We start from the raw sequence: 23,897 nt of genomic DNA on the forward strand, positions 1-23,897 counted from the left end.
CACACATCATCCCTTGCTGTCAGGAAGGGTCACTCTTCTCTGTTCTCACCATGGACCTTATTCAAATGACCGGGGTGAGCTGCTCTAGTTTTGGGATCATTTGCATGATTATGTGCATGTGTAGGTTCTCTCCCTAGAGTGCACAGATTTGGAGAAATTGAATTGCTAATGCTGTGAATGCTCAGACACACCCAAGAAGATGGCAACAGACCTCAAGGTCTTCGTGTTGTCTCATTCACATTCTCCACTTTCACTCGTTTGCTCTTCTTTCTTTGTAAATGCATGAGGCCAATCTGGAAATGTTATAATATACCAACTTCTTCATAATGCAGGACTCCTTGCAGTACTACCTCTTTTATGTTTATCAAATATGATCTATTATTGCACTATTCGATTTTTTTTTGCAGTATTTGCACTATTTATACTTTGCACCTTCATTATTCATTTCACTAGTTTAGCGCTGACTGTCTTGTTGTTGTCTACATGTTTTGTTTGCCTCAAATGTTATTCTTGTACTGCCTGTGTCCCATGTTTGCACCTTATGTAGCCCGTCGTAACGTGTGTGTAGTTGTTTTTGATGGCCCGTCTTAACTTTAGTTTTAGTCTTTTCCTTTCATTAAGCTGTCATTTTAGTCTTTATTTGTCTTAGTCGTGTACAGACTTATTTTAGTCTGGTCAAATTTCAGTCGACTAAAAGTCAGAGCATTTTAGTCTTATTTTAGTCAAAATTATCCATGATTATTTTAGTCTAGTTTTAGTAAATAAAATTATTGTAGTCTCTTTTTTGTATTGCAATTCTGTTTATCCCATTCAAAATAGTACAAGTACCTGGTAGAACAGACAAAAAAACCATTTTATTCTAGTCAAACCCGTTTGACTAAAATAAAATTAAAACAAAATGATCTTATTATTACATTATTGTTACCTTATAGATTCAAGAATACATTCATTCCAGACACGAAAGACATTCTAAATTGGTCCATGTTTTTTGACCACACATTCTGTTTTATTTTCCACCTCATTGTAAAGAATGTGCATCCACCACTTTTCCCACTCATCACAAGTATCCAGAAGTGTAAATAATGCCGTAATAACGGATTGTGGAAGTGACGTCATCTGTGCGACCAGATGGGAACTACAGGAACCAGAAACTGCGATACAATGATGTGTTTAAGTTCCCCTATTATGAACACTTGTTGTTCCCCTAATACAGTATTTGAAGTCTCTTTCCGAAATTCAGCCTTGGTGTAGAATTACAGACACTTTAGATAGTCACACAACGAGATTCACCAAGATGTGCCATTTCATCGTCTGTAGCCTTAAATGCTAATGAGGATGAGAGAGACGGGATGAGAAGGAGATCGGTCTATGGGACCTGGGTAGGCATTCATGGAAATGACGTCAGGATGATGTCATAACATTTACATTTACATTTAAGGTATTTGGCAGACGCCTTTATCCAAAGCATCTTACAACATGCTTCCATGTTACCATCAATGAAGTGATCAATTCTGGTTCATAAGGACCATCAACTATGAATACAATCTTTTTATTCACTCTGTTGTTACTACACATAAGTAAGACAATAAGAAGGTTACAAGTTAATCTAAATATTCTCTAAAGAGGAAGGTCTTGAGCTGTCGTTTGAAAGTGCTCAGTGACTGAGCTGTTCTAACCTCAAGGGGAAGTTCATTCCACCACTGAGGGGCCAAGACGGAGAAGAGTCTAGATGAATGTCTTCTTTTTACCTTCAGAGATGGAGGGACCAGGCGAGCAGTACTGGAGGCTCGGAGTAAACGAGGTGCAGTGCGAGGTGTAATAAGGGCTGTGAGATAGGATTGTGCTACTCCATGTTTGGGTTTGTAGGCCAGTATCAGAATCTGATGCGTCCAGCTACTGGGAGCCAGTGGAGGGAACGTAGCGGTGTGGGAGAATTTGGGAAGGTTGAAGATCATCATGCTGCTGCATTTTGTATTAGTTGTAGAGGTCGGGTGGTACATAGAGGTAGAGGTTGCAGGCTGTTGTAGAAGGAGAGAGCAGTGAGTTGTCCAGGTAAATAGCAAGATCCTGATGTGGTGAAGAATCTCCTGGAAAGAATATTAGTTCAATTTTGGTGGGATTGTGTTTGAGATGATGGGCTGCCATCCAAGATGAGATGTTAGATATGCAGAGATGTTGGAAGCAGCATGTAGATCTGAGGGAGGAAAAGAGAAGATGAGTTGTGTGTAGTCGGCATAGCAGCGGTAGGATAACCCATGTGAGGAAATGACCTCACCAAGTGATCTTGTGTAGAGGGAGAAAAGGAGAGGACCGAGTATTGACACCATTCACCAACACCATTCACCAACCACAATGTTTGGTGCAGACAGGAATTCGTGTCAGCTTTTTTCCAGAAAAAAAAAATGAATCCACTGGTTCTTCAGAGTCTCACTTTCAAGCCATGATGGTGGGTGGTGTTCCTTTTTTAGGGGAGGAGTGAAAATTCTCTGGGAAGAAAAAGCATGAGAAACAGGAGGTAACCTTTCCCCTTATGACGACATAAGGGGCCAAATTCCAGATCTGACTGCCTGAACGGCAAAGCAGAATGGCCATTTGTAGCCACTGCTGGACCGTAGACAGGTGCAGTGGTGGCCGAGCAGTTAAAGGAAGACCTAGCCTGTAATCAGAAGGTTGCCGGTTCGAATCCCTGAACCACCGAGGTGCCACTGAGCAAAGCACCGTCCCTACACACTAATCCCTGGGTGCCTGTTATGGCTGCCCTCTGCTCACTAAAGGTGATGGTTAAAAGCAGAGAACATATTTTTTTGTGTCAACATGTGCTGTGCTGCGGTCACAATGACAATCACTTCACTTTCACTTCACAGGCTAGGGAAACTCGTATTAATGTTAAATTAAATTATTAATGTTAAATCTCATCTAATTTTCGTCAACAAAAATTAAGAAACATTTCAGTCTAGGTTTTGTAAACCATATTTATTTTTATCTTATTTTTATCCATCAACAATATAACATGATATATTTTCGTCACATGACCAGTTTTTTTACGTCCTCATCAAGTCAAAAAAGTTCATTGACAGATATGTCATAACAAATGAATAAATAAGACTAAATATGGTTTACAAATAAATAAACACATACGGGTACTTTCAGTAACATTGTTTTGTTTCACTATGGACTGTCTAACATGTATGTAGCTGAAATGACAATAATGCTCACATGAACTTTAATTTGAGTACCCGTAGACCCACGAGTAACTGGACAATACAAGAGGGTCAGAGATGGGCCCCGATCAGAGTGCGTTTATGTTGTTTTTTGACATTTTGGTTTATCGTAATCATTTGTACACACAATAAAACACAAGCATGACACAAACACATATTGCAGTCTAATCTAACCTGCATGATCATATTGCTTGCTTAGTTATGCTGATACACAAACACACACACACACACACACACTGAGATATGACTTTTAAAGACCAAATCAAACTGATCTTGATTTAAAATGTTAAATTGTGTATTACACTATTTGCATTGTCTTAATTTACTAGTCAATCTATATTCCTGTCTTCATCTATGGTGATGAACTTTGGGCAATGACTGAAAGAACTAGATAGAAATGGTGAAATTATGTTCTTCTGTCCTTCATGGAATGAAATAATCATGGACAGATTTGAACGTGTATAGAATATATATCATATAAAGTATAGTATATAAGAGACATGTCCATATGAAAGTAAAGTGACGGTCATTGTGATACACTGCTGCACAGCGCACACAACAAAATGTGTCCTCTGCTTTTAACCCATCACTTTAGTGAGCAGTCATGACAGGCACGCGGGGAGCAGTGTGTGGGGATGGTGCTTTTCTCAGTGGCACCAGGATTCGAACCGGCATCCAATCTCTCTCCTCAATAATCTGCAAGCCACACATGCAGATTACCACTGCTTTATTGAAACAGTTACAGGCTACTGCATTAACTCTTATAGCCTCAGGAAAGGAATAAAGAGGGATTAAATGCACATGTTCCACCCGTGGACACACAACAGGTTAGGCAAGAACCAAAACACCAAAGGTCTGAAGAATTGATAATTGCTTCATTATCAGTTTGCATCCCTTATTTCTTACAACATGTTTAGTTCAATCCAGTTTAATCCCCAACTCACTTGGTTACAACTGTCCCAAAGCCACTGAATTTTTTCTTGATGCACGATGGATATTTCTCCCTACATATTAACAGCTTTCAAATGCTGCAACGTGTGACATAACCCCACAAAAATGTTTTCCCTTCCAAGACATTTGGCGCTCTGGGACACCCTCTTCTTAACTGCTCAGCCTTCTCTCTGCTCTGAGAAGGAGCTGTGACCTCCCCACCCCAACCTTTTTCCATTAGCTGTGGAGTGTCTGCTCCCTCAGCGTCCATCATCTGCCCGCAGAATCTTCCTTCTATGGGTCTGTGTAGCAGAGCAGGGTTCACTACAAAGGTCAAAGGACGTGTGTAGTTTTCCTTTTCCGGGACGTGTAGAAAGATGTATTCATCCCTGAAGGTTTTCCAGGAGCCCAGTGGCTCTGCTGCAGAACAGCCAGACTGTCTGCATGAGGGAGGAAACTGCTGGTCCAGTTTCATAGACTGAGGATATTATTTATGTATTGGTTTCACTTTTAATAGCTTTCATTGTTAGAATGATGAATAAATCAACACTGAGAAAACGCCTGACAAGAGTCCGTTTAATTTAGTGCTCTACCATTAAAAAATGGTTAGATGTGGAATGTTTTGCCGTTTGAATGTAAGTGTCCCAATAAGTTGTCCCATTATCAGCCTAGAACATTACACATGACACATTAGGAATGGCCACTCCTGAACATTAAATGGATGCCTCAGGTTGACACATTTTCTGCAGATGTGTTGGGACCTGAGTCGTGTTGGAACATTTCCTTGTTCCTTTCCTCAGTCTGCAGTGAATGTAGTTCTGGTACAAGACGTGGATTTTCAATCTCACTTGATGACTCAAATAGCTGGATTTCTTATAATTAATCTGTGAATGATCAACAACGCGAGGTGAAGGATTCGTGGGAATCCTGTACAAAACAAAAGTTGACATTCGTGCCACACTGTACTCTATATTTGGATATTAAAATATCTTAGTAAGGGATGTCATACGGAGACAATTTTCTTGGATTTGCCGAAGTGGGGCACCAGCATGTGCCCTAATTTATTTTAGACCCAGAGCTGCATACAACTTGCTTACAAACATGGTGACAGGGTGACAGATACGCTGCGTTCCACACGCGTGTTCGCTTTTAGGCAGATAATCCCAAAGCACAGGTAGAAGCGGCAAAGCAGGGTTTCCAAGTAGGACAGACTGGCCAAATATAGAGATTTAATGAAAAGGGACCCGGGTCCCGCACTTGTGGAGCCGCAAACGCTCTCTTACAGGCTGCGCTCTGATGTTGCATCAGCACTCTGAGTCAACACCTGCTCCGGCTGCTCACGCTCATAAATTATTCTGAAAGAATATTCCGAAAAATTCAGCAAGAAACTGCTGGGGTTTTACTTGTGTACCGTAGAAAAAATTTATTTATTAAAGCATATATTTCCAGAGCAAAAAAAAAAGAAAAACAACTGCAAGATTGCAGAACATAGTAAATGTACCATAAAATTGATAAAGAAATCACTGTACACACTACAGTGTTTTAAAATCACAGCTTTTGCATTGCAATTTAAATGTCTTTTTTTATTAGACATATACATTTAATAAAACATTCACTGACTCTTTTATTTCCCCAGAATAGTAATTAACAGTAGTTTATTTTACCTCTTACGTATAAATCTTACAACAGGACGCCAAAAAAATAATTAAATACAAAACTATTACAATCGTTTGAGTAGTTCCCTCAAGTGACTTGTTTAACTTAGAAATTAATATTAAATAATGAAAATAAATAAATCTGGTCTTTTGGTCTTTGTTAAACTATGTACCTTTTTTCTTCAATGCTACTGGCAGAAAGGGTCTGCATCCTTATGGTTTCACCTCAACATTCATCATTCAAGCAGTTGTTTTATTGGAGGGTAATGATGAAATTTGGCTATAAATTGGCAGCGGATACGGCCTGAGCACGGCAGACTGTGGAGTTTAGCTGAAACGTTGTTGACGGTGATGAATTCTGCCATGTCAAGAGGGACGACTCAGGCCTTTTCTGCTCTTTGTATGCTACACTAATGAAAAAGAGGGAGAACCGAGAGCCGGCCACCACAACATTATTGTGGTTTATCGACCAGATTTCTCACAGGCTCGTTTCGGGGAGGGGAAAAAAGGTCCCTTACTTGTGATTGATTAAGCTCAAATGATTTCTTGAGACGTTCCCCTGCACCGCCTTTAACTCTGTTGTAATTCTGTAACCTACGAGCCAGTTTTACTTCACCAAAGTGAATTGTGCTTAAGTCATCATTTGGAAGATGTTCGCCGCTCCTGGATGCCTTGTACAGCTGTTACATAATCGTGTAATAAAGCAGATGATGGATGGGTAACAGCGCTCAACAGAGGAAAATAAGAGTAAAGCCTGGACAGGCAGATACCGGCATGCAGCATTTCATCTGAGCGCAGGATTTTCAGCAAAAAAAAACCAAAAAAAACACATTTATGTTTACAGCTTTCCTGCTGACCTGAAACTGCTGTATATATTGCAAAATTCATACAGTGTCTTGACTCGTAGAAAAGTATTTACAGACTGCAGATGCTGAAAAAAAAAAAAAAAAACATAGTACTTCAATTATTTTGAGTAAAACAATACGCACCCGAAGCAAAACCTCTCGCTGTCACGGTCGAAAAGTTCAAGCCACTCAAGCCGTAAACATTCTATCATCGCAGCCAACCGGTTCTTCAGCCCCAGTCTGGCACAAGGCCGCTTTTTTGATTGGCAGTCTTGCTTTGCGTGACGGTTGAGTTGGGGGGGTGGGGAAGGGGGTCTGGCCTGCGGTGATTTATGGGACATTCCTCGGGTTCAGATCGTCTGATGACAGTTCCGGGGAAGCCGCAACCTGCAGACAGGGAGTGGGCAGGAGCCCGAGCAGGACGGCGTTTCACACGCTCGCATTTACAGTCCTGTCACAATCATGAGATGCTGAGAAACTGAGATGATCATTGGCATGTTATTATTTATGTGACATCTGACAATACAGAATATGGTACAAAAGACTCTTTTCAACTCGTTATGCAAATCTGTCATCAACAACAGCCTCATCGCTTTGGAAGTGCAGTGATTGTTTTTTCTATTGCTTTCATGGCGTCTCAGCGTTGATTACGATGACGGCTAATGACCACGTGTGTGGATTTTTTTTCCTAGGCCACAGCTTGAAAGAGGGAGACTGAGGTTTCACCTCGGCAGTAGGTAGGGGGAGACGGAACGCTGACCCGCAGCCCTGAGGAACTACAGGGGAAGTGCAGCATATTCCATATTCCCCGACATGCCTTTCTTGGGTGGAAAAGAGGTCTGACTGGAGCGAAGAAATGAAGCACTAAGTGGAGAAGGAGGATCACTGACAGTTCTCTGTGAAGGAAAGGTGGACGATGAACGGGTCTGCATGCTTTGGCAAAGGGTTGAGACATTTGTCTAAATGATTAAAAGACATGATCTAATCATTTTCCTGAAACATATGAACTGGTGTTAAAAACATGCACTGGTGCACACATATCCCAGAATACCTTTGGTCGGAGGAAAGGTTGAAGACAGTGTATGTGGGCAAAAGTTTTTTTAGAAGCAAAGACAAGCTGTCTGGAAACTTCTGGTTGGTTCATCACACTGTACTCACTACACCAAAAAGAAAAGGAAATGGCTGTCAGAGGCTACCTATCACTACAACATGTCACCTAGGTGTCCTGTGGGTCATTATGCAGTGTGAGTTGTGTAAACGAGGTGAAACACTTGCACTCTGCTTCTCTCTGAACTCTGGAGGTGGGCCTTGGCAAATTTGTGGCCCCGTCATGGATTATTTCCTCTGGAGTCCCCACTGTGGGTCAGTAAAGACGCTGGCCAATGCAATCGAACGTTACTAGCTATTGACCACGGTTCCCCATCAATCGGTTGGGTGCTTATTGGTTGGTTGCAGAGACAGGGAAGTGAAGGTGGTTCTGATATGCTGAGGGAGAGCTGGTGAATGAAATGGTAGAGGAAAACAACTGACTTAGCTTTGCAGATTGTAAAAAAAAAAGAAAAGAAAAGGAGCTGCGTGGGGCGTTACTCATTAGATGACCTAGGAACATGCTAACTTATCAAGCAGCGTCTCACTTTGCCTTTAAGACTCATAGAAACTGATTAAACAGGCAATTATGAAATACCACTGTGTGCACCATGACGTAAGACAAATTATTGGCTTAACTTACCTCTCATTCTGAGGACTGTTTAATTGACGAGACTCTGGACCTTCTGACAAGACATTTGTGGACATTTAAGTCCTCCCTGATGATTTCATATTACAGTAGCATGTTTTTTGTTTTTTATATACCAGAAACAGACATGCACAGAATCGGTCGAGATTTGTGGAAAGGCAGGCTGGAGCCTTTCTTCATGTAGGTGACATAAACACTGACACCACTGTTTCTTTTTTATTATTAGCATCTAAAGTTTTCACTAGTTGTACACCGTACCAACATTTTCCAAAATTAGAATCCATTGCAAAAAAATAGTAGCATGCAATGTTTCAAAATGCGTCATTATTACATCATTTCACATAAAAAAACGAATGAAAACGGTTTCATATTAAGTCCTTTTTTTCCCTGTTTTGACTCCTACACATTCTTTCAACAGCGTTGGTCTCATTTAGTATGTAAACATTACAGCTTTAATTAGCTCCATTTCGTGGGTGCATATCATTCCTTCGAAGACTGGATTAGCATTCAAACATCGTAATATCGTCTTTGGGCTCCTCAGTAGGTTGAAAGGGAGAGAAGTGGACAGTAACACCTGCAGTATGCAGAATAAGGTAGATCGAGAACACGCCCTGAGTTATCCTTTTTTTAATCTGTCGGTCGGGCCTGGCCCCTCTGGTGGTCATAAAAGAATGGATTGAGTGTTGTGGAGAAGCAGGTTGACTGGCAACCTGCCTCCGTTTGGCAGATATGGAGACAGAGTTAATGTGGGTCTGGTCGAGTAGTATGTTATCGATGGAGAACATCACATGGTGTGGAGTGTGTGGTGGTGATGACTCGGGGGGTAAGGTTGTGGTGGAAAGTGGTCTGGGGAGAAGGAAGGAAGGTTATGGACAATCAGAACTGACTCGGTTCACATGATGGGTTCCCAGCTATAACATCAGCAGGTTCCATTTGGGGAAATGGAGACCATACAGGTTTTAGCTTTTCAGTGGACACTGGACACTGAACACCCACCCGTCCGGGCTCTTCTGTCGTGGTCCCATTTTCACACACACACACACACACACACACACACACACACACACACACACACACACACACTTTCGTGCAAGCACACACACTCACACAGAATGGCCCCTTCCCAAGAGCGCATGGTTTCAGGCACAAACTTGCAATGTGTTACTTGGATGACACTGAGTGTAGTGAGTGGTGAGGAATAAGACAACAGAAGACAGGTGATGCTAAAATGAACATTTATAATGACTGTTGTTGCGGTCGGAAAATAATATTCCTTAAAAAAACGATTTAATATCTATTAGCACTAAATTGCCGACTTCACTGGTAATCCACAAGTCAAGAAACACAACTCACTACTATTCTCTTTTTTAACAAACACAATGCTACAGTTACATTAAATATTCAATACTCTTTAAGTCAGGTAATGAATGGTGTTAAAAACCCACTAAAATTCTAACAAAACAATAATTTATCTTTCCAGTCATTCCCTTTTCTAGTCATTGTTGTCATTTATTAATGGTGTATAGTAGTAGGTTGGAAATGAATAGTTTGTGAGGTGTTATCAGGAAAGATGGCCAACAGCATAAAACACTATGTGGAGCTTGAAGCTTAGTCAATGAAATGGCTTGTGATTCCCATTTGATCCAGTTAAATGAAAATGACAGTGGGCAGCATCATCAAATCACAAACTCCCATTTTCTTACGGTTACCACAGTTGCTAGGTGCGTTTCTGGTCTTTCGAGAGTCTGTACCCACTTGTGGTGCCATAATATATAATTGCCATGCATGAAATCACATGAACAGGGATTCTAATTCTACAGGAACTGCTAAGCTGAAACAGTAACAATGGAGTGTATGGAAGCAGTTGTTACATCACGCATGCCTTTCACAAAGTCAACGTGAGGATCGTTCTCTCCATCCTGAAGCACTTCGGATGGGATGTTGGTGAATGCGTGACGCTAAAAGCAAGTAAATGTGACTTCAAAATACAATCAGTTGCAAATTGGTGGAAACAAGACCTGGTGGAGCTGAGTTGCTCTGAACAGCAGATCCACAAAGCACGTTTTATGCTGCCGGCCTCATTCTTTTGAACACACTGCTCTTTACAGTTGAACAAAATCTGACAAAATATTTACAATGAGAGAAAAATGAAGCTATGGAGAAACAGTTTAGCATATCTATCTGTTTTTTTTTCCGTTTGTCTTTTTTTTTTCTTTTTAATTCATTCACTTCCCAATGATGATAAGCAACAAAAAAAGAATAAAAGGAGAAAGAAATCCAATTATAACAACTACAATTGCACAGTCTCAAAGAGGTTTGGTGATGGAATGGAGATTTTAAGTCCAAACAGTTTGATGAACATAGAAGGGGAGGAAAAAGGTCAATAAAGTTCATGAAGGGTGAAAGTTCAAGGTTCAGAAGACAGAAGATGGCTGCGCAGCTGACGTTTACACTCCTCACACCGTGTTTTAATGGCAAAGAAAAAAAGCTGTCATTAAAATGGATTTTTTTTTTTTTGCAAAATTTTCCCATCAAAATCAAATGGAGAGACTTGGGGGTGAGGAAAAGTGACAAGTGCCAACAGTATGGCACACAATCAATGATGTCCTGGAGGTTGAAGAGATGATAGAGAATTAGGAAAAGCAGTTTATGAGAGGTAGCCAGCCTTTAATCTTATAAAACCATGTTAATCCAGGTCTGCTTTTGATTTGCTCTGACTTTGTTTCTTTTGGGTAATGTTGAGGCATCATGATTGACATCATGTTATGGAGGGACATGCTGGCTTCATGGGTACGTCCGATGGATGTCCAACATACAAGAAAACTCAAAAAAGTTTGGAATGGTACTGTTTTGTTTGGCACTCGGGAGAAACTCTTGGGGGTTCAGGTCAGGGGAGAGAGTGTGGGTGAAGGGGTACTGGGCAAAAGTGTGGTTGGAAAAGAGGGGGCAGTGAGAAGTGCAAAAAGGTGTGGGGGGGGGGGAGAGAAAGGGAGAGTAATCAGGATACATATGAATGGCATTTTGTTATAGTTGGTCTAGGTTAGAGAGAGAAAGAGCATCATACAAAGTAAAAACAGGAAAGAAAGACAAAATAGAGAACTGAACAGTGATATGACAAATGTAGTCGAACACTGCTGGTGCTTCGATGGGTACAAGTTCAAGAGTGACCAAGAGGAATCATCTCATGGCTGGGGGCACAGGGGTGGTGGCGTGGGGTTTTGGGTATTGTGAGGGTGGCTGTGAGGGCGTCTTGTGGGGGGGTCAGAAGAGCAAAAGGCTCCCGCCAGATGCCCAGAGTACAATAAATTGTGATGCATCACCAACTCGTTTGCACTGCATTGCATCCGCTGACCTTATGGACATGGTCGCAGTCTTCAAAGATATTCCCAGCATGCAACAGCAACACCATAGCAGAACGACAGCAGCAAACTTGAACTCAAATGCCACAAACAGTCATTTTCCACTTCCTCACATTCATGTTCGCACATCACATTTGAAAAATTGATAGAATCTTGACGCAGTGGAAAATGACTGGGGTCTTTAAAATCTGTCCCTTTTGGCACTGCAGAGATTTAAAAATAAACGCAGAGGTACGTTCTTGTGACTGGACAGCTTTGTTGAGTTTTAGAATCTTGTTTATGGCATGCTGGCTGTTCCTTATTTCCTACGGCCTGTGATCATTTGAACCACCAATTACATTTTAGTGCCAATCACTCAGTATTAATCAAAGACAGCATGTTCTTACATTTCTTTGCTCAGGGAGTTACTTTGAGAAACCAATGAGTTTGAGATGATTTTTCTCCCCGCAAACATCAGTCCCAAAAATGATCAAACATAAGCATGCACCATGTTTTGAGCATTTTCTTAGGAAAGGCCCCAAGGGGCGACAAGAAATGCTGAAAAGCACCAATGAGCTAGATGCTTTGCATTGTGTGGTTGGATAGAAAATAGAGGATCTTTTTCAAGGTGTGTGGCAAGCAGAGCAAGCTAAACCGCATATTATCTGGACACTATGCGTAAAGATATGAGCAAAGAGTTGGTGATGTAACACAGACAGGTCGTGAGGGCCAGCTACAGCTGCCCTGATGATCATTTTCACACACAGAATCGCATATCATGACCAAAAGACCTATGCAAACCTATGTTCACATGAGTACATTCATGGACAAGATCTAATATCAAAGAAAAACAGTAGTTTAAACCCCAAATTTCCAATGTGCTAATTAGAAGCTAAATATCTCAGTTTGACCAATTGTTTTTCTAATGTTCCATTTTGAGGGCATTAACAAAATAACAACAATGCTCTTTCTGATCAGATTTTAATTATTGTGGGCAAGATTTTATAGACTACAGTACCTCCCAGCTTGGTCTTAGCAAGATAAAATCCAAAAAATCTTAAAAATAATTTAAAACGCTTGACTTATTGGCATGCAAAGATTGGTCTTCAAAATGAACAACACACACTGCCTATTTCTTTTTTTGGTAGGACTTTTTGAAGTCTTTTTATCCTTTTTTTTTGCTCACGCTTCACTTTGATACCATGCAATATAGACGTGCAAAAAAGATAACATCTATGTCCACAAAATACATTTTCAGAACTATAAAATGCTGAATTATGAAAGCAGGTAACTTACTCAGGTTTATCCATGCTAACCTATCTATATGGCAGTCTTTAGCCCTGTCAAAGTACCACTCATAGCCGCCTGGCACTGATTGCTCTCTTTTGGCTAAGAAGATGGCCACCGTTCTCCAGTATTTTCAAATATCTTATTTATTTGGGGATATAAAACTCTCAACTAAACAAGTCAATTTAACTTTTACTAAACAAAAGATGCTCTGAATTTGTTTCTAGTTAACTTACAAATGTGGTTCGTTTGGCACTTTTCACATTTTTTTTTTACAAAAGTAAGTTTACTCTTATCTAATGTTTAAATCACACATTTACAGTCTCTGAATCTGCAAAAGTTCTATTTTGGCACAAGTTAATTTTATCAGTTCATTATTACAGTTATGTTATTACCATGTAATTACACCTCTTGGAACGAGAACAACCTGCTAAATGACTGATCAGATATGTTTTTAACGTCATGTTTAGTACATCACATATAAAATAGCAGCATCTTCACAACTTAAAAATATGTAAACCTATCCAACATCTATGTAAATCCAAAGCTCCTACAACAGACAGAATAAAAGGACATAACAGGACAACATGCTACTACGAATATTGCTTCCAGTACTCATCACATTTCTTCTCGTCCTCCCCTTAAAACACAAGTGAAACATTAATGGACGACAGCCTGTTTGCTCCTGTTTTACAGGGCATTCTGTATATTTAAAGAAAACCACAAAGCTTTTCACATGCTTCGTTGGCACCTTATCAGTCTGTCTTTTTCACATTATATTGTCACAGTTGTAAAATCCAAATCCAGTTTGCCTGCTTCTGCCTATGTGTTTTGGATATCATCTTTAGCATGTAAGCTAAAGATATTTGTAGGTGTGTGTAAGTGTCTTTGTGGGGTGCTTGTGTTGATATTGTACGGGTCGCTGAGAGCAAACAAACTTTACACCATCTTACACCATCTGAGAAGATAAGAATGATCGTTGTTTCATCGTTGAGCGTGAATGGACCTTTTTATGTATCTTAGCATGCTAGCACTGGCTAAAGGCTACTTGCGATCGAACTACAGATAAGTCAAAACATAGATATGATGGATCCTCATTTAAAGGATTTGAAATGCTTCCTTTATTAGTGGGTGAAGGGTACGATTAGCACACGTCTGAAGCAAGCTTCTCAGCTGACTGCTGGGCCAACAATATAGATCAGCCAGGCTGCTCATGAAAGAGCTGAAACCCCTTTGTGTCCATGATCGACTCAAGCACGTTTCTCCATTAGCAAACAGACCATGCCGCCACGCCTCGTTCGCTGCTGTCGCCGCTAAGATCTCCGATAAACGGCTGTGTGCCATGCACTTCAACGCCAGACATTGTCACCCATGGAGAGATGGGACAGGGGGTCTCAGGGGTGATGTGTCAGAATGGGGAGGCTGTGCACGGACGTACACAGGTGTGGGGGGTTGCGGGGTTGGTGCGTGAGGAGGAGGAGGGGGGGTGGATGGTATTAAATGGGAATAAAGAAACCTCCTTACCAAGCTGTGGAGACATATGCTCACCGTCGCTCCACGAGCAATGGTGCGAGAGGGAAGCTTTAACCACCGCCTCTTTTCTTGTTTCCAATTGACGGGTATGGCACTCCTGAGCAGACTCAGAATGCATTAGGGCAAGAGAAATTTGTCCCACTCAGCCCTTCATACAAATCTAGGTGTTTTTTTTTGTTTTTTTTTTTGTTCCTCCTTTTTCAGCAGAACATGTCATAACTGATTTCAGTGTTTGAGAGACTAAAAGGGCCAGACCTGGCACAGAAAATGCCAACAACGGTTAAAAATGAAGGGGTATATAAAGCTGACCCTGTGGGTTCTGCTTGGCCACTTCTACACCTCTTAACGCAACCTCTCCTATTCTCACTGCTTTCTGCTGGGCTGCTGTTTAGCTTTTCTGTCATTCTCACACTCCAGGATCATCTATTGAAAACTGCCAGAGATGAAAGAAAAAGGAAGAAAGGAAGAATGAAGATATGATCGATTAGCTCAATTTTGTCCGATCAGCAGCAGGTTCAGTTTTTCAGACCGGGATATGCCTGTATATTCCACCTCTCGTTTACTCTTGTAGAGCTGATAGTGATATTCACTCCACAGAGATATGTTCAGTAATTTCTAAATCGTGAAGTCCCTTCTTGAGAAATTGTATATACTGCACATAACCCTGACCTTTTTGTTTGTTTAGTTTTTTTTTTGGCTGGGGGTGAACAGCACCCACTCTTCACAGTGCATCAAGACAAGATTCAGTGTACTCAGATTAACATTTAAAAAGTTTTTTTTTTTTTAGCAGCATATGCTTATTTTGTGGGCAGTTCTCAAATAGGGTCCCACAAACTTGGGAATTCTGGAGGTCATACAGGACGACAACAATCCTCAGTGATCCAGCCAAAGTTATGGCCACAGACTAATGTATCTCAGAAGCAAACAACTTGGAACCAAGCATGGCTAAAATTCATGTCTACACTACACTAGTCAGTTTCAAAAGAACAGTTTTTCTTCTTTCATTTGCCCATCAATAAACCATCACTTGGTTAGAATGTTCAGCTCTAAGTGCTTAATCTGTTAGAACCAAAAGAAAAATAGTTCTGGTTGTAGTTCCCTTTCCAGTGCATTCTGAGGTAACACTGCTGCCCATGTTGCGACCCAAAATTTAAACTTCTCCTGTCCTAGTCCTGTTTCACACCTTCAGCACCACAATTTGTATTGTGGATGTGTGTGGATCTTGTGTGGCTCTTGTGTGTTTAATGTATGTGTGTGTATATATGTGTGTGTGCACGCACATTCCCTGTTCCACTTTAACACCTCAATGCCGCACTGGAACCAAAGAGCTGACTGGTTTTTTGTTTTTCCTCCAGCGACGGTGCCAACAGTGCAGTTTTCACTGGGTTTAAATCAGACATATATTACGCTATGAGACACGCTATTTAATCCACTTAAATAAAAAACTAAATGAAAAATAGTCTTTACATTCATATCAACCTTATTTCACAGATTAAGAAAAATGAAAAATACCTCAGTCCGTATGGATGAAATTATATTAATAAATAATGTTTATGATGATGATATTTTGTAATGACGATAATAGCAATAATAATCATTATATTCATAATACCAGATTGCAAAACACATAGAGAAAATGCCGCAAGCTCCAGGCGCTCTGGTTTTGGCTTCAGATTCTGACCCGAAGAGGTGCACATGACTGCATCCCTCCCGAGAAACGACAAACATGCACCCGATCAACTCAGACCAGAGCAGGGTGAGCCAGACCAGGCTGGAGCTTCGGGCGTCCTCTCTACTTGCACTGGCCGCCGCCCCCCTCCCCGCCCTGCCGTAGCCCCTCTCGGCCTGCAGTCCTCAGAGGTGCAGGGGTGTCTGGGAGCGAGGGAGGGGATTGTTTGGGGCAGGGAGTAAACGTGTGTGGCTGGGGGAGGGGGGTTGCCATTGGCTACGGGGATTTTTTTCTCTTCGTTCTCTCCTTAGATCTCTTGCACAAAGCGCATGTTTTTAGTCTCAACAGACATTAAGAAGGGGAGAAGCTTTCGGTTTGTGGGCTATTGGGGCAATTTAAAAGAAGGCAAATAGTTTTCTTTCTATATATATAAAGAAAACTATTTGCATTCTTTTAATATATATAGAATAATATATATATATATATATATATTCTAATCCGTCATCTTGGCAGGGGGTAGTGGGGGAGCGGGGTGGACATTGATTCTAGGTCACTCCCCACATCCCCTCCAACTGTTCCCCTCTTGGGGACTGCAGTGAGGCAGCATGCCAGTTTAAAATGCCATTCACTGCTGTCCGGGGAAACATATACAAAATAAACAGCGCGGGGGAAAAGAATGAAAGAAATTTTTAACACAAACCAAAAAAATTATATGTGTAAAAAATCCAGAAAGATCAAGACTTAAGAAATAAAACCAATATTTACATTGTACACTTTTTTTTTTCTTGGTTTCGGCATTTCCCTCTCCGAAATTTCATAATTTTTTTTCAATACTGATAAACACGAATAAACGCGTGGATGAATTCTTCAACATTTCTCTCTCTCTTTCTCTCTCTCTCTCTCTCTCTCTCTCTCTCTCTCTTTGTATTCCTCCCCCAGCCCTCACGATTTTTTCTCCATTTCCATCCTCGGCTTTAGCCCACCTTCTGGGGATTGGTGGCGCGTACGCCTTGCTCATACGTGATTCGCTGGCTGATCAGATACTGTGCTGCTTGTGTCGCCGCAGGGGATCCGGTAATGGTAACTTTACGGTTCCGGGTGCCGGGAATGAACTCTCCCTTTTTGGAGATCTGGATTCGGGCGCCGGTCAATTCCTGGTACTCCACTAGCGTCTTCCCGCCCTTCCCCAAGATGGCTCCAACCAGGTTTTCAGGTACGGCGATCTCCACCACGTCTTTCGCACCTTCTGCCAGCTTCTCTGTGGCCAGGAGTGAGCTGGCCACCAGCGGTGAGGCGGCATTCAGGTAGCCATTGGTGGCACCTGTGGCAGCCGCCAGGGAACCCAGCGTGAAACCTCCCAGGGAGGCGGCAGGGTGGCCGGCACTGGTGGAGGCGTCGCTGGCATAAGATGCCAGCAGGTTGGCAGCGGCGGCGGCTGCAGGGTTGGCGCTTGCTGCCACGGCCGCCAGGACGCCAGAGGCGGCGGCGGGGTTGAGCCCCAGGCCGAGGGAGTTGGTGTTGTATCCGTAACTGGCCAGCGTGTTTAGGGCTGAAGTGATGGCCAGCAGGTCGTTACCTGAGAAGCTGGACATGGTGGTGGGGAAGGCCCCCACCCCCGCCAGACTGGCCTGGCCCAGCAGGCTGGAAGCGGTGGCGGCGGCGGCGGCCGCGGCGGCCGGCATGACCTCGGCGGAGTTGGCGTAGGGCGATCCAGTGGGGTTGGAGTTGGCCACGGGGCCGGTGATGTTGGAGTAGCTGATGTTCAAGCAGCTGCTGCTCTGTGGGTCCTCCTGGATCTTCTGCACGATGATCTCCACGGCCTTGCGGTTCTGCTCCGGCTCGCCGCTGATGGTCACCACACGTTCCTGGAGATTGATGCCCTCCGGCTTCTGAGAGAGCTGCACCCAGGCGCCTGACTGCTCCATCACGGCCTTCACCGTGGCACCACCCTTCCCGATGATCAGACCCGCCGTGCTGTTGGGAACAATCAGCTTGGCCTGTAGGAGACAATGGAGGAAATGCATGTAAGAGAAGCTCTTCTTCCTGCAGCTCTGTCTTATTAAGGCCAAAAACGATATCTCGAAGTCTCTAGTTGCAGTTCCATTAATCTTACAATTGCACAAATTATAAGATTATCTCTCAAATAAAATGCTTATGTGACGCATGACATAAAATGCATGGTGAGGTAAATTTGTTGCAGAGGAGGAATTTTTTGTTGTTGAATACCATCTCTAAATTGAAAGTTGTGTTTTATCTAAATCCACATTTTATGTGCATATTGACAATATTGCTTTGCTTTTGCACAACTCTGTAATGGGAATGCAGCTTGTATGCAACAGTCTAGACTGTTTGTATGCTGCTTGAAGCAGAGCAGAATAGATTTTTAATCATTATTATTATTTCTGAGCTCATTACATCATGCATCGTTTACTCTGTTTAAATTGATACATTCCCTTTAATTAATGCCTGTAATGAAATGCAGAGGCTTGTTGATGGGCTTTCCCAATGAGAACACTAATTCACTTTTGATTAGCCACTTCTTGAAACGAGGGTTTAATGCAAATTTGTGTCTATAATATTGATCTCTCTACGCATCGTTGTGAAGGGGAAAAACAGTAACTTGGTTTGTTCCTAAACCGAGGGAAGGAAGCCGAGTGAAGGGCAGGAAAAACGGAAACAAGGCCAACAGTTATGCAGGCAGAAGAGAATTCACTTCAAGAATAAACATACAAAAGCGGAAGTGGGTCTGGCTTTCAGGTAAGGAGGTGTGTGTGCAGAGAGGGGAAGGTGTGTGAGTGTTCACATGTGTGTGTGTGTTTCTTGTCGTTTCGAGGCTGTGAATCAATGAGAATAAAAGGGCCGCCTCGTGAAAAGCAGCAAATCCCAGGGGTCAGCGTTACCATGGAAACAAACTCCAGCATTCAGGGGGGACTGAAAGAGAGTCAGAATGATGCGTAGCAACCAAGCGCCCTGCTTCCCTCCACACACACACACACACACACACACACTCACACAAAATCACACCATCCACCTACTTTTATATGAACCCAAATGGCCACTGAAACACTGAGCAATGACCTGCGTCCCTAAATACAGCACCTGTACACACACCCTCACCCAGACCAACATAAGGCGCACACACACACACACTCAACACTTTGAACATTTTATCAGGAGAACCTCCAGTGACAGGTAATCACATGGGTGATATATCGCTTGTGTTGAGGGGAAAAGGAAATTAAATTAAAAGGACAAATCTCTTTGGTGGTTTTTAATAGAAGGGCTGGATAGTGAGGGGGGTGGAGCTGGGTGAAAACAGAGCTATTCATTATTTCCCTATGGTATGACACACAGTTTATACATAAACCACCTATAAAATACCTTGGGTGTTTTACATATTAGTAGCTAATGATAGGGCCTGATTAATATTTTTATAGCATTTAAAAGTTGTATTATTTTCAGGCCCATTATCTGGTTGTGGATGAAAAGGGACATGAAGAAAAGGGACATGAAGAAGAGCAGAACGAGGGAGGTAGTGGGAAGTAATTGTCTGAGCAAACCTCTCCTCTCACCGTTCTTTCTTTCTTTCCTTTGCTCCAGACACCCAGGCTTAGCCACAGCCCTGCATCACACTTTTTTTATTATTCATTCGGCATTGATTCTGACATTTTACTGCTTCAGCTAAAAAAAAAAACCCATAAAACTGAGAGCGCTGGAAAGTGCCGATGTGCATCAGAAGGAGCAGAATGGTGCAGAACGTATGGAGTCAGGGTATTTTCTCCTGCGTTCACTCTTTTAATCAGCTCACCTGCATGCATAAAAAAACCTCTCCTTTCTTCAGAACGGAACGCAGGGCCATTGATCAGCGGTTCTCCGGTGCATCCACTGCGGCATAACAAATTGCACCAAACGCCTGCACTCCACTGACAACAACAGAACATTTTTCAATTGACTCGAAGTGGCCGTAACGATAACAGCGGACAGGACTCACTTTTTACGTCTGTTTTTTTGGGGTTGTTATCAAGGTTGTCCAGACCCCAGTCTTAAATTAAACTTTATTATCAGCCATGGCTATTAACAACGCATCTTCAGGCTCCTTCGCGTGCAAAGTCCCTGCAAATTTATGTATTCAATTTTTTTTGCACTTTATTGCTGGTCTTAAACCATATGAGGCAGCTTTCCTGAATGCTCCATCCACAACCATGACCTTCCCCCCAATAAATTCAATACCTGAATACCGGGCCTGTGCTCTGATAATCACGGCTCTCAACACGGGCTGTGTGTGGAACAAGGTTCCTGTCACTCTGGCTGATTTATGCGCAGAATGCCCCAACGCAAATCCTCCCGGATCAGCATTGTGCTGGAGTGGAGACGCAAACATGTTGTCGCTGTTGGTCGGATAATGCTGCGGGAATAAATAGCTCAGTGTGTGTGATGTGTCCTGGCCCTAACCCCTCCACACACACACCAAGGAGCAGCCTTGTTTTTAGTGCACTTCAGTCAGTCTATAAAAACCAGAGTGCACTTTAAAGCACTTTTCCTGCTTCCTTTTCATTTAACACTGTATCTACTGTACATCGCTGTTCTTCTCCTTTCTCCACTCTATCCTCTTCATTTTCATGCTGCTTTTAATTCCTCAGTCGACCTGTCTGTCCCTCTGTGCCATGATCTGTCCGACCCTGCTTCTTCACCCATCTCTAAACGTCGCTCTCTCTCTCTCTGTGCACTGCTGTCCCGTTGCCAGTGCCCACTTTAATCTGAAATAATCAGCATCTTCATCCTCCGTCCTACAGAAATCTTTTTGTTTTTTGGATGGCGTTTGGATGGCGAACTGCTGATTAATGCAGCTATTTGGAGGTAAAAGCAGAGCGCTAATTTCCCTGAATGCATCTAAACGCCGGGTGGAGGAACCTTTTTTTGAGGGATGAAGGGAGGGGGGGTCAATGCTACACCCTCCTGCGACTCACTGTTCAGGTAACATTTTCATCATACAACATTAAGCATAATGGCATGCATGCTCCACAGCATTCAATTTTATATTATATTTCCTTTTAGATTATATTTTAGATTAAAGGATATCTACATTCCTCTGAACTGCAGCAACAACATCACTGGAGGACAAATGATTTAATGATCAAAAATTGTGAATGGTTCCTTCAAGCATGACTGGTAGACTGAGAAAAGAAGACATGTCCCTGCCAGCTATCACTGCACTGACACTAATATGTTTTCACAATTTTTGGCATCCTGCGGATTCACCAGCAGTCACTTTCAATATGCAGATGTTCCATTCCACCAGGTTGTGTGCTGCAGGGGAGAGGCCCACCAGGAGTCATGAGCAAACTGTCCTACACCTTTGGCACTCGCTTTGAAAATGAAAGTGAAGTGATTTTCAACTAAATGTGTCCTCTGCATTTAACCCATCACCCTTGGTGAGCAGTGGGCAGCCATGACAGGCGCCCGGGGAGCAGTGTGTGGGGACGATGCTTTGCTCAGTGGCACCTCGGTGGCACCTTGGCGGACCGGGATTCAAACCAGCGACCTTCAGATTACGGGTCCGCTCCCTTACCCTACAGGCCACCACTGGTGCACAAGTTTATTGATTTATTTGTGATATTAATGCAAATATACTGGCATTATTATCATGATGTTGCCTAAATTCCATAAAAAAACGTTCTCTCTCTCTCCTTCTTTCTTATTGTCCCTTTGTTGAAACACATCGTGGGCTTTTTGTCCATTCACTTCCGCTTGTGTGCCCCAGCTAATAAGCCGAACACTCCGTGTTCCCCAAATTCCCATCTCCACTGCTATGGCGCTACACGGAGGCTCGTCCTGCTGTGTTTGGGCAAGTGGCACGAAGGCGCGCTATTGTCTGCACACAAAGACACCCCCACGGCAACGCACACAGCAACTGTTGGCCGCTCCCGCCTCCTCCTTGCCCGAGATGGGGTATGACTCTGCCACAGAGATGTTTGCACTTTGAAGTCTTAAGCGCTGGACTTTGGACTAATCGTCTGTCTCCTGATCCCAGGCTTAGCCATCCGGCCCCGGCTCTGTTTGCCTTCAGGGGCTACGCGATGGAACCGGGGGACTTGAAACCCCACTGGTTAAAAATAGCGGGACGCATCTTCTCGTCCTCGCATCTGCCACCTGAAGGCTGAGGCTGGCTGTTGTTTGGCAGCCTGAGGGTCTCCTGAACGGAATCGCTTGTGTAACTTTTCCTGTCAAATCCTCGCACTCTCCCAGCCGGACTGTCATCCCTCCTCTCGCAGCGTTCCTGTCTTGTCCTGCCAGAGGGACGCCTTCGTCACGTCGCTCACTAGGCTTATATTTTCCGTGTAAATTATGGCCAGCATTAGGCTAAGCTACTCGTTTAACCTCGTCTTGAGCCCATAACACCACATGGTAAAGCTGAGTAAATCTATTCCAGAGTACACAACATTTAAACAGACGATTAATGGGTTTTAATGGGATTTGAAAAGGGTGGGTGTGTCTAATAATCATGTACGGAATTTTGGGGCGAAGGTAAGACAACTATAGAGTTCGTCTGCCTTTACAAAATGAGGTTTTATGTTCCCAGCTCTTGTGGATTTCTTGTGAACTGAACTTTGTTGCCCTGTTACCATTTTTTCGGACTGCCTGCGTTGTGTTCAATGATGGCTGTGTAAGTACTTCTGTTTTGTTGGTAACAAAATGACAATTAATTGTATTAAAAAATGTGTTATAGTTCAGAAAGTAAATGGCCTCTGTGAGAAAATGTCATATTGTACCGTGGTCTAGTATGAATACTGTACCTTAATATGTCAGGAATACAACCAATGGACATAATCACCTATGCTCAATGCTCACATCTACTGTATGCTTTAAATCTTGATCATTTCTGTAATAATTTGCACATTAAATGCTGTTCAGCACTACTGTGCATTCACCTAACACACCCTGCTCTTATACAGGACACTCCTGGTCCAAACCTTGACTCAGTGAGTCTCAGTAATTATATGTGTTAATGAGCCCAAATATAGGTTGCCCTTTGGTGGCCGAAGTATGGCTGCTTCTAAAACAGGACCGCCCCGCGTTCCCTGCCCATCTCCACCGGGAGACATACACACACACACACACACACACACACTCAGGCTCCTCAGAGAGCTGCAGCAGCAGCGTCTCCACTCAAACGCAGCCTGTTGTTCTGACATCTCCTGTCGCTGCGCATTACAGTAACCCTAAACTAGACCTACAGGACAGTTGCCCTTTTACATATTTATAATTAATATGGGCCGCAATTCATTATTGATTTTCCTCTGCGGTTCCAGGAAGGCCACTGTCTCTGCCGCTGTCAGTGAACGTGTCACAGAAGGTCAAGGTGCACCATGTTTACAGTAGCACGCTCTTAGTGGGGCGGTGGGTGCAGAAGTACGTCTTCACAGCTAGACTGTGCCTGAGTACTGAAAATATTCGAAGATATATTCTTTTTTACATTTATTCAGATTTGAGAGGTCCTACAGTAATAATCATGTCACATACATATTACATACACAGAGGTGCGGATCCTTGATAGTTATGCATTATTACTTTGTTTTAATATACTTTTATTTTGGTATATGACTACTCTGATAACCGCTAAGCGCAACTCTGAAGACCTCGCTCCTGTCTTGATTAACAGAGGAAATGAGAAAGGAAGTCAGAG

General features: G+C 42.7%; 1 protein-coding gene across 1 annotated transcript in view; it reads right to left on the minus strand.

Moving 5' to 3' along the window:
* Positions 1–9,604: 9,604 nt before the first annotated feature.
* The window catches only part of nova2 (NOVA alternative splicing regulator 2), a 43,502-nt gene continuing 29,209 nt past the window's right edge, over positions 9,605–23,897 (minus strand). The window contains exon 5 of the mRNA XM_028961300.1: positions 9,605–18,210. Coding sequence (XP_028817133.1) covers positions 17,188–18,210 — 1,023 coding nt within the window. The 3' untranslated portion in view covers positions 9,605–17,187. The remainder of the gene's footprint in view (positions 18,211–23,897) is intronic.

This window comes from Denticeps clupeoides, chromosome 19 (genome assembly GCF_900700375.1).
Source record: "Denticeps clupeoides chromosome 19, fDenClu1.1, whole genome shotgun sequence".
NCBI lineage: Eukaryota > Metazoa > Chordata > Actinopteri > Clupeiformes > Denticipitidae > Denticeps > Denticeps clupeoides.